The sequence below is a fragment of the Pseudopipra pipra genome, chromosome 20 (assembly GCF_036250125.1).
Source record: "Pseudopipra pipra isolate bDixPip1 chromosome 20, bDixPip1.hap1, whole genome shotgun sequence".
Classification (NCBI taxonomy): Eukaryota; Metazoa; Chordata; class Aves; order Passeriformes; family Pipridae; genus Pseudopipra; species Pseudopipra pipra.
Window position 1 is genome coordinate 1,038,233 of NC_087568.1, and position 13,388 is coordinate 1,051,620.

At 49.3% G+C, this 13,388-nt stretch overlaps 1 protein-coding gene across 5 annotated transcripts in view; it reads left to right on the top strand.

Annotated features, from left to right (window-relative positions):
* The window catches only part of NR6A1 (nuclear receptor subfamily 6 group A member 1), a 76,933-nt gene that overhangs the window by 55,068 nt on the left and 8,477 nt on the right, over nucleotides 1-13,388 (top strand). For 4 of the 5 annotated variants that reach the window (XM_064676537.1, XM_064676535.1, XM_064676539.1 and 1 more), the window contains 6 exons: nucleotides 2,331-2,561; nucleotides 5,670-5,725; nucleotides 7,616-7,773; nucleotides 8,613-8,840; nucleotides 9,276-9,530; nucleotides 12,828-12,949. In XM_064676537.1, coding sequence (XP_064532607.1) covers nucleotides 2,331-2,561; nucleotides 5,670-5,725; nucleotides 7,616-7,773; nucleotides 8,613-8,840; nucleotides 9,276-9,530; nucleotides 12,828-12,949 — 1,050 coding nt within the window. The remainder of the gene's footprint in view (nucleotides 1-2,330; nucleotides 2,562-5,669; nucleotides 5,726-7,615; nucleotides 7,774-8,612; nucleotides 8,841-9,275; nucleotides 9,531-12,827; nucleotides 12,950-13,388) is intronic. The other variant, XM_064676536.1, reaches the window with a different exon arrangement.

Here is a 13,388-nt window from a genome sequence, read left to right on the forward strand (position 1 = left end):
CGGGCTTCCCACGTTGGCCGGGTGACGGCCCTATTCTTCCCACAACAAAAAAAGCTGTGCCTGGAAATGAGCCTCCATGGGCTGCTCCGGTGAGGAGCGAGCCCCCGGCGCTGTGCCCGGCGCTGTGCCCGGCGCTGTGCCCGGCGCTGTGCCCGGCGCTGTGCCCGGCGCTGTGCCCGGTGCTGCCGCGTCCATGCGCTCCCTGCCTGCCCCGCTGTGCAAGCCGTGCTTGCCACAGGCCCTCGTCCTGCCCGGCCGTGGCACGGCATTGCTGCTGACCCCGGGATTTATGGCACTGCTGTGGGAGCAGGGGGAGGGCCAGGAGTTAAGCTGAGGCTGAGCTAAACCCTGCAGATAGAGGACTCCTGTGTCCTGGCTAATCCCCAGCCCCCTCCCCTCGTTTATCAGATTGCTGAAGGTGGAGATTATGCACGTGGTGACTACAAAGTCATGTTTAGCTACCTCCCTTCAGAGATGCTCAGATAGCCCCACTCCTGAAATGCACCCACATTCCTTTGGGCTCAGCACATACCTGAGGTGGTCTGTCCTGTAGAACTGGGAATGTTTTGGTGTGAACCAGGGACATTTCTTCAGTTAAAGTTTGTGTTTCCTTTGTTCATCCTTCTATTTTAAGGTTTTATAACAGTGAAATTTGCAGAACAGTGCAAATGTGTATACTGTGCATAGCAAACCTTTTAGAGATTAACACAGATTGGTTCTGGTTTCTGCTAGGTTTAAGCTCTGGAGAAAGCTGCTTGTGAGTAGGAACAGCTGCTTTAGATTTTTACTTGGCTTGTGTAACTGAATACTGGTTTCATTTCTGATCCCAATACATTGGGCTTATTAATTTCTGTTGCATTCACATATTCTGCAATAGTAAGAAGCTACACCCTGGTCTGTCAGCTTGCTTAGGCTTTATCAAGGCTGGACAGGACTTTGCTGTGACTCCTACCTCCTGCTGCTCCAAAAATCCGTCCTGTAGATAAACACCTTTGTCTCAGGAAACTCCCATGCCAAATCTAAGTGAGGAAAGCCAGTGCTGAAGTGAGGTTGACCCAGCTCATCTTCACGAGCCAGCGCTGTCCTGAGGTTGGGGTTTTTCAAGGTCTGTATCCAAAGGGGAACAGAGGGTGTGGGCAGCACTCCAGACACGATGTGGATTTGTGCAGTTGTGTGTCTGCCCAGTCTGAGCTTCTCCATTCACTCCCAGTGCCACCTCCCAGGTCCTGCTTCAGCTGTGGGCATTTCTGCCCGCTGGCAGAGGCACCGTCCCGCCTTTAAGCCAAGAAACACTGGAAACAATCTGGTTCAACCAGCATCCCTAGGAAATGCATGACTGAGTGAGAGACAGCAGTGTGGTTCCTTTCTGTTCCTTGGTGCCTCTGCCTTGCTGGGGCAGAGGGATCCAATCATCTTGGTAATGCCTGTTTCACATTTGGGAAAGCCACTCCGTGGAGAGTCCTGGAATACTGCAGGTTTGCTGGAATAGCCCCACCTATGCAGTGCAGCTCTGTTTGCAGCTGTTGGGATATTAATGGATTAAAATGCAGGATGGGGGTTGGAGGCAGCTTGGCCTGGCATGAGAGGGGTTAAAGTGCTGAGTGTGAAACATCTGCTAGAAGAAAAGCTTCTGGTGCAACTTGCTGGCATTATTTTAAGCTAGATGGCTGTTGGTGTGAACCAAAGTTTAGGCCTTCCTATGCAAGACAAGGTGATGAAGATTCTGGGTTAACTACCTGGTGTCTTTGCAATCATTTACTTTTTCCTTTCTGTTTGATATCTATGTCTGGAGATCTCGCTGAACCGAGCATCGTCCCTGCACTCTCTCACAGGCAGTGTTAGTCTTAAAATTCTGAATTTAATGTGACAGCTCCTGTTGTGGGGAGCCCTGCAATTTACATTTCTTGTTGTCCAAAGGTCTTCCAGAGATCTGGAAAAGGATGAGTAAAATCACATCACTGTGGCTTGACTGTGCAATGGCTTCTGTAATGGTGTTCTCTGGTTCTGGGCAGTGACTTGTGCTGTGGGGCTGTTTGAAGCCCGGAGGTGCTTGCCCCCAGAACATGTGAGGTGTGACAGGATTTCGCAGTCACTGGTGTGTGCCCAGCACAGTTCCTGTATTTACACACTCTGGTCTGTGCTGCTGAGGATGGGACACCTTAGACCCTTTTTCCCATCCAGGTTTCTGGGTGAGCTGGTGCCATGCTTGGCCTCACAGGTGTCAGTCCGGGCAGGCCGCGGCGTGCCGAGCCTTCCCCATCCCCTCAGGAGAGTTTGTGATCCCTCGGGGATGCTGTTTTGTCCACTCAGTCTTTGCTCTTGCCTTGCAGATGAGCGGGTGGATCAGCGAACCTGCCTGATCTGCGGGGACAGGGCGACGGGGCTGCACTATGGGATCATCTCCTGCGAGGGCTGCAAGGGCTTCTTCAAACGGAGCATCTGCAACAAGAGGGTCTACAGATGCAGCCGGGACAAGAACTGCGTCATGTCACGCAAACAGCGCAACAGGTGCCAGTACTGCCGGCTGCTCAAATGCCTCCAGATGGGAATGAACCGGAAAGGTAACGAGAACAGGGCCTTTGGTGGGTGGAGGTACAGACTGGGGCCAGTGTTAGCAGCGCGTGCTGCCCCTCCCTCAGCTGCCATTTTGTGTTGCAATTCTGCCTCTAAAACTCTTTGACGAGGAAAAATGAAACTTCAGCAAAATCGTGCACGGATTAAAAATTGTGCACAGATACAAAATTCTGAACTACTTCATTACTGTGTTTGAGCCACAATCTGTGTAAATTGAAACCGTGAATAAATATTTGGAGAACTGATCTATATGATTTAGGGAAGGTAATAGTTCCTTCCTGACAGATCTATCCTTGCACTGCTTACCCTGAGCGAAGTGGTCACTATTTCTATGCTTCAATCTGCTAACGTGGCAAGAATGAAAGCGTTTAAGCAGGCATTTAAAATCCCAAGAGATCTGGGCCAGACTTTACCTGTTTGCTGCAGTGAGAGCTTAGACTCACAGCTGCTGCCCAGGGGTAAAGTGTTAGGGTCTTCACTGACCTGGTTAAACCAGGTGTGTGCTGGGTTAGGAACAGCCAGCTCTTGGTCCCCACGTGTGCAGAGGTGACGGAATGCTGTGGTACCATCTTCAGGATGGAAAGTCTGAAACAGCTCAGAAATTAGTAATAATGAATAGACTGGGGTTGTTTTCAATGTCATGTCTCTGCTCTTCCATCTTTTGTCTGTTTAACCTCTGGAATTGCTGGTACCCATTAAAAGCAGGGATTTCTTGGTTTGATGGCAGAAGTGGGGGCTGCTGGTGCTCACCCTGGCAGTGCAGTGGGGTGGTGGAGGGACCCCCTTTCTCCTGCCAAACAGAAGTGTCACCTTATGGTTTTAGATGTGGTTGTTGATGCCTCCAGGCCATCACTCATGCAAAAGCCTTCTGTCAGAGGCACTGAAACTTCCATAAATCCCCTGCAAATCCACCAGGATCTTCCTTAGAAAATGCATTAGGGGCCGAGATGGAGAACTGGCCTCAGGCCCACGGTGGTCAGGGGGTGGGTTGGTGGGGCAGGTGGTGTCAGGGGTGGGTTGGGGTCCGGGGGTCCCAGGACCCCCTTTTTCGGGGTCAGGGGTGGGTTGGGGTCCGGGGGGGCCCAGGACCCCCTTTTTTGGGGTCAGGGGTGGGTTGGGGTCCGGGGGGGCCCAGGACCCCCTTTTCTGGGGTCAGGGGTGGGTTGGGGTCCGGGGGGCCCAGGACCCCCGTTTTGGGTGACCCGCGGGGCCGCAGCGCCACCTGCCGGCGCCAAGAGCCGCCTGTCCTGCTTCCCTCCTCTTCCCTGCCTTGCCTTGTTTCCTCCTCCTTCCTTACCCAAACACTGCATGAAATTCAGTCCCCACCGGTGAAGAAGCTGAGAAGCTTCTGAGTCACAATTAGCAGTGAAATATCTTGGAAAATGAGAGAAATTCCCCCAGAAATGGGAAACTGATTCTGTAGTTCCATTAAGTTAAAAAAACCTAAAGGGGGTAACAGCTAACCACAACAGCTTTTTTTACATCACTCTTTTTTTTTTTGTTTAATGAGAAACTGGTGGTTTTTGTGAAGGGCTTCCACAGGAAATAAACAGCCTTATTTGTTAAAATTAATTTCTTGCGATATCGTAAGAGATTTGTGTGATTTCAAAGGTAATCAAAGCTGGTTTATATCCTGTGTTTGTGGCTCCTTCAGTGTGCTTAAATGAGTGTTACCTGGTGTTTGAAATGAAAATACTTGCTGTTACATGGAGGGAATGGAGTTTCTGTCAGAAGAATTAAAACTATTGCTGGTCCCATGAAGTGGTGGTGGAAGGGCCTGTGGGGATCCCTGTGCTGCTGGTCCTGGGCTGGTGCAGTTGTCAGTCACCAGGACCTTTCCTCGAGTGCTGTGTCTCGCTTGGGTAGGTGGTTGGGGTTTGGGAAGGTGCAGTTCAGGTCCCAGTGCAGGGAGTGTACATCTCTGCCCTGTGTGCACTCCCTGAGCTGCAGGCACAGCCCTGAGGCACTGAGGAGAGTTTGAGCTGAGGGTATCCAGAACCAAGCAGCAGCGTGGCTCTTCTGGGGCGGAAGTTTTTCCTTAAATTCTGTGTCATTTTCTGCTCTGGGAGGGCCTCCTGCAGCCCCGAGTGCCAAGCAGGGTGAGGCCATGCAGCCACAAGGTCACCGTGCAGCTGGGGAGAGCCTCCTGCCAAGTCTGGCCAGGTCGTGCTGGGAAAGAGATTGGGACCTGATAAACGGGGGACCCAGCCCGGGAGGGGAGGCACATGAGCAGGGCTGTCCTCGAGTGCTGTGCTGCTGCAGAGCTGCTCTGTCACTGCAGAGGAAAGCAGAGGGAGGAGGAAGGTAGAGAAGCTGCTCCAGGATAATCCCTTTAATTAGACTTCACTAAAACTCCCTGGAAGTTGTTTAAAGAGCCTTAAAAATGCAGCTGCTGTACTGAGAAACAGGACTACCCTTCTGAAATGGAACTGCACAGCTCAGCCTGGTACCTTGAATTTTAAATGATGGCTTTGCAAGAGACTGACAGGGTCAAACGTCTCCCCTCCATTTTCTGTAGTGGCTGTAGGAGGTGTGACCCTCTGAAGTGACAGCAGGGTCAGCAGTCACCAGTGAAGTGCTTTGTCTCTGTGTTGGTGGCAGTGCTGCTCGGTGTCTCTCCAGGTTCTGGCTCGTGGTGGCTCACAGGGCTGTGGGCAGTGGAGTGAGACGTGCTGGCCTTCACATCTCATTTTCCAGCAGTCTGGTCATTGGTTGGGTTATATGCAGGGGTGAAGTAGGGTTCCTTGCCATGTGCCACTTCTCTGTGGAATTATGCTGGAATTAATTGGGATAAAGGATTGCTATTCCTTCATCACCTGTCACTCAAGGATCACATGAAGAAACTCAAGTACCTGAGGAATGCTTGTAGCCCCATCGATGTGTCTGTGCCCTTTGGGGTGAGGAACATGGTGTGTGCTGCTCAAGGTTTCCTGTGCCCTGGAAAGCACTGGAGGTTTCTCCGTAAACTTCTTTGATGAAAAAAATGAACCTTTTAAGGTAGAAAGATTTTTTTTCAAAGTAAGTAGATACCTTCTTATGTACGTCTGGAATACCCAAAGTAGTGTTCCTCACCAAGGTTTGGTTGTTTCTTCCAGCAATCAGAGAGGATGGCATGCCAGGAGGCAGAAACAAAAGCATTGGACCTGTCCAGGTGAGCATGTCTGGCTGTCTCTCCCCGGTCCCCTTCAGCTTCTGCCCTCCTGGTCGTGGCACACGGCTCAGACTGTGGTGCTGGGCTTGCACCGTGGCAGCAGCTCGGCCTGGGATGGGGCTGTGGCTGTTTTGTTGAGCCTCTGTCATCCCTGCCCCTGCCTTCTGCCGGCCTGGCAGGCTTTGACTCTCCACAAGTGTTAGAAATGCGTGTGAACTGTAGATCTGTAAATAGAGCTTGGTGGTGCCTGTGCCGGGGGGACCCGGCGCGGTCCCAGGGCGTCACGTGCACCCCTGAGCAGCCTCACGGCGCCCTGTCCTCTGCGAGCTGCACAAGGACGTCTGTCCCTCCATGGCTCCCAGTAAATCTCCGGCTGCCTGCTGCAATCCCTTCAGTTGTAGCAAGCGGGGCACCAGTAAATGTCTCTCTGATTGATGGTGCAGCTTGTCCAGAGATGCCTTGTAAAGCGCGAGGTAATTCAGCACAGCAGCTTGTGCCGCGCGCGTGAGAAATGATGGCCATTTCCAGCTCACTTCTGGAAAAGGGGGCTTTTAAAAGTTTACTGTTTATTTTAACAAAACAGAAATAACACTGAAAGCATTTTCTGTGAGTCTGAGTGCCTGGGAAAGACCAAACCCAAACAGTGGGAAGGCTGCGCAGTGAGTGGCTCTGTGGGGAGAGCTGCACGGTGCAGCCGTGCCTGGGGTCAGCACCAGGGAGAGCCTACCTCTAACAACAAAAATCCTCCTTGCTGTTTGCAAGCATCACGTTTATAACAGCACTAGTTACTGGTTTTAAAAGCCTGTTTTAGTCTGTTGAAGAACAACAAACATTTCATTTCTGGCCAGGTAACAGTTTTCACTTCTCTCTGAGGAGTGCAGCTGCACTACACCAGCAGCCTTTGCTCACCAGAGTGGGCCCTTGCTCCTCTGAGGTGTTTGTGTTCTGTCCCTGCTGGACCAGAGGTTCTGCTGTCACCTCCATTTCCTGGGCTGAGACTGTTTAGGTACTGCACTCTCCAGGTCCTGTACCCAAGTGAACCCACCGAGTTCTTCTGCAAGAGTGGAATAAACTGTCTGAGCAACGTTTGGCTCTTGAAAATGATGTTCAGAGTTCACTGTGCTTTCTTGTCACATGTTGACTTGAGGTCTTCTAATGGTTTGTGACAGCCTCACTAAGGGACATGCACAGAATAGGAAAAAAAAGCCTCAGAACTTTTATGTTGCATTTTCCCCACTACTGGTGCAACATTCCTCCAGGAGCATGTCCAGCACTCTTTTGAAACTTTGTATTTCAGTGAATTCGATTTTAAAATTTTTTTAATCCATTTTAACTTCATATATGCTATTCTCTAATACTTGTTTTAAGTATCAGATGCTTGATTACTACTTCAGGTGGCAACTGGTTCTTAGCTGGGGAAAAATAGAGAACTGTGGTTCCCTGTAAATGTTCTTGCTGATTTTATATGTGTCACCTTGCTTCTCTCAATTGCTTTATCAAACCAGAGCCTGCCCCACCTTCTGTTTCTTTCCCTCTGCCAGTCCTGAGTGATGTTCCTGATGCACTGGCCTCAATTACTCCCAGGTTTTTCACGGTGTGACAGTGGCTGATTTACAGTGTCCATCTGACATCATCTTTTCACGTGTCCATTCCTGTCTGCTGCATTACCATCACTTGAATGGTACTGCAGGAACTGGGGGTCACCACGACTGGCTGTAAATAGTTTTCATGTATGTTGTTAAATGCAAAGGAAGGATGTGGTGCCTGCAGGAGGGGTGGAGGGGGTCAGCCCTGTTGGATGTGAGTGAACAGTCAAGGTGTTCACAGGCAGAGAGAGGCTCTGCCTTTCTGTTCTCAGCCAAAGTAACCATCATGTCCTATATCTGACAGATATCAGAGGAAGAGATTGAGAGAATTATGTCTGGGCAAGAATTTGAGGGAGAGGCAAACATGTCATGGAGCAACAACGGAGACAGTGACCATAGTTCCCCTGGAAATGGAGTTTCTGAGAGCAACCAGCCTTCACCTGTTTCTACGCCATCTTCAAGGTGGGAATGACCTCTGGAAGAATTTGGTGTTAGAGGAATCTTGGTTGTCTTTCCCTGAGTGATACTTGGGGTCAGTGTAGGAAAAACACACAAGTGCATCTCTGTGTAAACTGGGCATAGCAGGTCCAACTACCTCTCTATGTTTTATGACTGACAGGACTGGATTGAAAAGAATTGAACTGGGAGGTGAGATGCTTGTGAGCAGATGAAAAAAAGGCACTCGAGTTAAATTTTAAATGTATCTCAATTTGTGTTGATCATACTTTCTGCAGATCATGGGTACTTGATTACCTTTCACTGCTCACTCTGCATAAACTCTTTTTCTGCACTGTGCTCAGATTTTGAAAATAAAAGACTCCATTTAGATTAATAATTGGTGGTGTTTAATATTAAAGTCACTTACTGTGAGTGCAAGCCTCCTGATGCAGTGAGAATCTCAGACCTGATCCCATCTGCTTTCAGCTGCATCTTAAGCATGGCCACGTTTGTGTTCACTGGCTGTGGAAGTACTTAATGTACAATCCCAAATTCTGGCCCTTTCAGAAAGCTGGGCTGGAAAAGCTGTGCACAGGTAGGTTTCTGCTTTGCTCCCTGAATGGCAGCTCAGCAGCAGCTCCCAGATCTCCATTAACCAGTGCCTGGCTGGGCTCAACGTGCAGCCAGCGCGTGGCTTCTGATCTGCACACTCAGTTATTTCCAAGGCAGGGTTTAATACAAAGGCATTTCCCATTCTGTTTGCTTTCCCTGTTTTTATTAGCATTTCTGAAAGAACTGGATGCAACGTTGTAATGAGTCAAGTGGAATTTCTGGGGTATACTGAAGAGCTGTTCCTTTTCCAGTAGGTCTGTGGAGCTGAACGGGTTCGCCGCACTCAGGGATCAGTACATCGGCACGCCGGTGTCCACGCACTACCAGTACCTCCCGCACCTTTTTAGCTACTCTGCTCACTCGGCCCTGGTGCCCCCCCAGACGCGCAGCCTGGACCCCCAGTCTCACAGTCTGATCAACCAGCTGGTGTCTGCCGAGGACCTGGAGCCACTGGGGACGCCGATGCTCATCGAGGACGGGTCAGTGTGTACCTGGCACCGGGGCTGGGTGTTCCTGCTGGGACGTGGGGCCACAGGTGCCCTGGGAGAAATTGCAGCTGCACAGTGCAGGCAGCAAACCAGACCCCATGCCATGGGTATCCTGTACCCTTGCCTGGTGCTGGAGCTGGGGTGCATGGACCTGGGATGGGGTTCCAGGCTATGTGGCCTGGCCAGGCTGGGTGCTGGTGAGTTGGGTGACCCCTGGGGTTGGGGGGGGATCCCCTCATAGCCCCCAGTTGGGCAGGGTGGGTTCTCACCATCCTGGCTCCCATCACCAGGTGACACCCTGGGCACTGGCACATTGGCCACTTGAACACAAATTCCTGTGTGTTTGCCTTGTTTTCAAGTGCCTCATCAGGTGATGTCATTCAATGTTTTTAATGTTTTTTGCCTTCGTTTTAACTGTGCCTGCAGGTATAAAGTGACCCAGGCAGAGCTGTTTGCATTGTTGTGTCGTCTGGCGGATGAATTGCTTTTCAGGCAGATTGCTTGGATCAAGAAGCTGCCGTTCTTCTGCGAACTCTCCATCAAGGACTATACCTGCCTGCTCAGCTCTACGTGGCAGGAGCTGATCCTGCTCTCCTCCCTGACTGTTTACAGCAAGCAGATCTTCGGTGACCTGGCAGATGTCACCTCCAAGTACTCTCCCTCTGACGATGAGCTGCACAGGTGAGATGTCAGGCTGAGCCCACGGGTAAGGCAGTGAGATCTAGAGATGGAGGAGCCGTGGGAAGGACAGTGGTCAGGTGCTCTGTGACCATCTCTCTTGTCACTTCGTCTGCACCTGTTTTCCTTTTCTGATTTTTAGGGAACAGTTGTTCCAGGCTTAGAAAGCACACCATGGTTAGTCAGTGCTGGATCACACCTTCTGCCATGGTGTGCAGCATGGTGCTCTTTGAATTTCCCTTAGCAATGCTGTTGTCCTCCAGCACAGCCCTACAAAGCACCTTTTTATGAGGAGAGTAAAACTAACCAACACTTTTGGTAACCCTGAGATACCTGAAAGAAAGTTTATTTAAAAACCCATTGGGCCAGTGGAAAGGCTGTTCACAAAGCTGGTTATCTGTATTATCAAAGTGTTCATTATTAATTGCTTTTTCGTTGTTTTGATTACATAAATTTAAAAATGTTGCAACTTAGCTCTCTTTTTCCATGGTACAGACTATCTGATGCTCTGGGGAACTTGCCTTTCATTTATCATTTTGGTCAGGGTGTTGTTTTTTTGGTTTGGATGTTTTGTTTTGTAGTCTTGGTGCCAGACACATTCTCCTTTTGGTAGTAGAGTCACAGTCTCACAATATTCTGTCAGAATAGGTAGGATTTAGGGAAACTGCTGCCTACTCTCCCTTTAAACACCTGCCTCGTGTGCTCTGCCCTTGCTGGGCTTGGCGGTGCTGCCGGAGTCACCGGGGATCCGATGTCTGATGAGCAGGGATTTACAACACTGTTGTGCTCCTCAGCCATTGCCTCACAGCTCTTTGAGATACCTTTGTGCTTCTGTTGTGACAACCAGAGGCACTGGTGGGCTGAGACCACAGTGGAGTGGAGAGCTGGCCCCAGGTGTCTCATTTCCTGGGGCAGGTTCCTCCACGCCGCTGTTCTGCCCGGCCATTCATCGTGCATCTGGTGCTGCTTCTGCAAGGAGCAGTGAGGGTCATAGAAAACCACAATGACACTTGGTCCTGCATTCAGCTGTCCTTTTGTTCCTGCTGTCCTGGTCAGAGCCTCACGAGGGAAGTGTTTCTTTCATTTTGGGTTTGTGATAAATACAAGTGAGGGCTAAGACAGCGAGACAAAGGAGGAATCCTCGCCCTGCAGAAACCGGCAATTCAGAGCTGGTCGCCTCAAAGGTCCTTCAGAGAAGATCTGTGCACATGGATGAAAATAGGTGTTCTTGGGAGAGGAATGCTTCTGCAGTCTCTTCTGATTTAGCTTTTCAAGTATTATTAATTGTCATTAGTAACCTGGGAGAATGCACACCCAAAAAGCCATTTAGCAGGAAGTTGCATAGATGAGGGGTCTCGAGCTGTGTGGCTCCCTCACTCCTGTCTTCATGGTCCTCCAGCCATAGCTTCACTGTCTGCCAGCAGCAGTGGGATAGCTCCCTATCCAAAGCAGTTGTGAAAAAGCCAGTCCCTTCAGATTTGAGAGGGGCTCTTTCGGAGAGGTGTCCAATGCGTTCAGAGAGCCCCTGGTTCCTCCGACATTGATCCGTAATGACTGCAAAGCAAACTTCAGAGATGGTTGGAGAAATCTCTCTGAGCAGGGATAGTCTGGCACTTCAGGGTTAATTTCTGCTCTTAACAAAATGACAAGAGCAATGCTAATGCGTAGGTGACAAACAAAGGCATAGGATGAGCTCCCCAGCCCCTGTGTTTTAATCGCTTCTAACAACTGGCTAAATGTTCTGTTAGCCTGCTAGATCAAATGTTTTCTTTTATTGTGCTGTTTTTCTGAAGATGAATATGAAATGAATAGACTCCTGACCTCCCCCAGCACTCCTGATAGTGCTTCCCTTCCCTCTCCTCCCCAGCTGATCCCGATAACTCCCAGCCAGAAACTCGCCTGGTGTAAACTGCAAGGAAAAGTGTGGAGGAGTCAGTCCTCGAGAAGAAATAGGGCTGTGAAAAACAGAATAGCTTTGTTTGAAAGGGGGGAGGAAAGTATGTGCAGAAAGTAAGACAGTTCAACTGAAGGAATGAGAGAAGAGCTCTCCTGGATTTATGGAGTGATGAGTGGCTGGTAAAAATGTACATGCTCTAAAAACAATTAAACCCAACAGACGACTGAGTGGTCTTTGTGCTCATTAACTTCTTGAGCTTTGCAATCTTGCACCTGCAAGATTTTTAATGTCAACTGGAGAGCAAGAAAACTTGTACAACTTTAGATTAGCCGACAAGGCTTTCATCACTTACAATATTACTTTCTTGAAGAAGTGACCTGGAGTTCAGACAGCTTGTTTTCACTTTGCAGAGGTTAAACTCCACCATGCATTTTACAAATAACTTTGAAGTAAACAAACACACATGCCAAAATAAGGTATTATTCAGTGAAAAAGGTTCTATTTCTGTTCTATTCAGAGATGGCTTGCTGGCTGTGCTCTTGTGCTTTGTGCTTCACAATGCCAGAGGACGCTGAAGCTTCCCGAAACACTTCTGTCCCACTTCTGAGCACTTTTTAATATGTGGTTTCTTTGAAGCCGGGGGTATTGCTGTGAGATGTGTTCCTGAGAGGCCGTTCTGGTCCTGAGCGGGTGTCGGATGGTCTGGAGGTACCTGCAGACAGCCCTCCACACCCTCCTGCTCTGCTCCAGCCTGGTCCTTACCCCATGGCTTAGTCATGGTGCACACGTGGGGTATTTACTCCTGAAGAGGCTTGTCACCCCCTTCAGCAGGAGGACCTGGTTGTGCAACCAGAAAATCTCCATCAGGCAATTTCCCAGGAGACTTTTGGGAGATTTGCATTCCCCGTGCATCAGAGTCCCCTGTCCTATCCACCTCTGTCACTGGCTCTGCTGCAGATTCCTGGCTCCATCAAACCATCTCCACTGTCAAAGCAGGCTGGTGGTGAACTGAATCACCAAGAGATGTTTTTTTGCTATAAATATCTGTATCAATCAAGTCTGTGGACTTCCCATCCCTAGTGTGACCATGCTGGATGGGGCTCTGAGTAACACAGTCTAGTAGAAGGTGTCCCTGCCTATGGCAGGGGGATGGAATGAGATGATCTTTGAGATCCCTTCCAACCCAAACCATTCAGTGATTCTATGGTTCTAAGTTTGTAACTGAGACATTTTCCTCCTTCTACTTTAATTTAATAATGCCAACAGACTTTGGGCAGTTTTGATGGCAATTTTTTTTAATTCTCTTGCAAGATGTTAAAATCTGTGAATACTTCAAAAAGCTTCTTGCCTTTATGGTACGGTCCACGTGCTGCATGTGCTGATGTGTGGTCTCTGTCCTGCAGATTCAGTGAAGAGGGGATGGAGGTGATGGAGCGCTTGATCTACCTCTTTCGCAAATTTAACCAGCTGAAGGTCAGCAACGAGGAGTACGCCTGTATGAAAGCCATCAACTTCCTCAATCAGGGTGAGTCTGCAGAGAGGGACTCTGAAACAGTCTGAGCAGTCATTGCTTCCCTGGTGGGAAATGGGAGGAAGGGTCCAGGAGCCAGGAAGAGGCTCAAACCTGAACGCTCAGTGTGTCTGAGCCATTCGTGCTCACACATGGGATGCTTGGGTACCCACGTGGAGAAACCTGGAATGGGATGAAGTTTTTATTGCCTTTAAACATAGGCAGCAGACGTGTCATCTGAAAATATTACTGCTTTAGGTGACTGTTTAGTTAATGCCTAAACTTTAAAACCAGTTAATTTGCATGGCTTTTTTTCTGAAGTAAATGATGACTACTTGCATAACAACCTTCTAAAGATTCACAGCTAGAAAATGTATTTGTTCATTTTTGTACTTTAAAGGGTGAATTTGTAAAACCAGTACTCCCTTTTTTAGAGCTTTTCTGACTCTTTAAA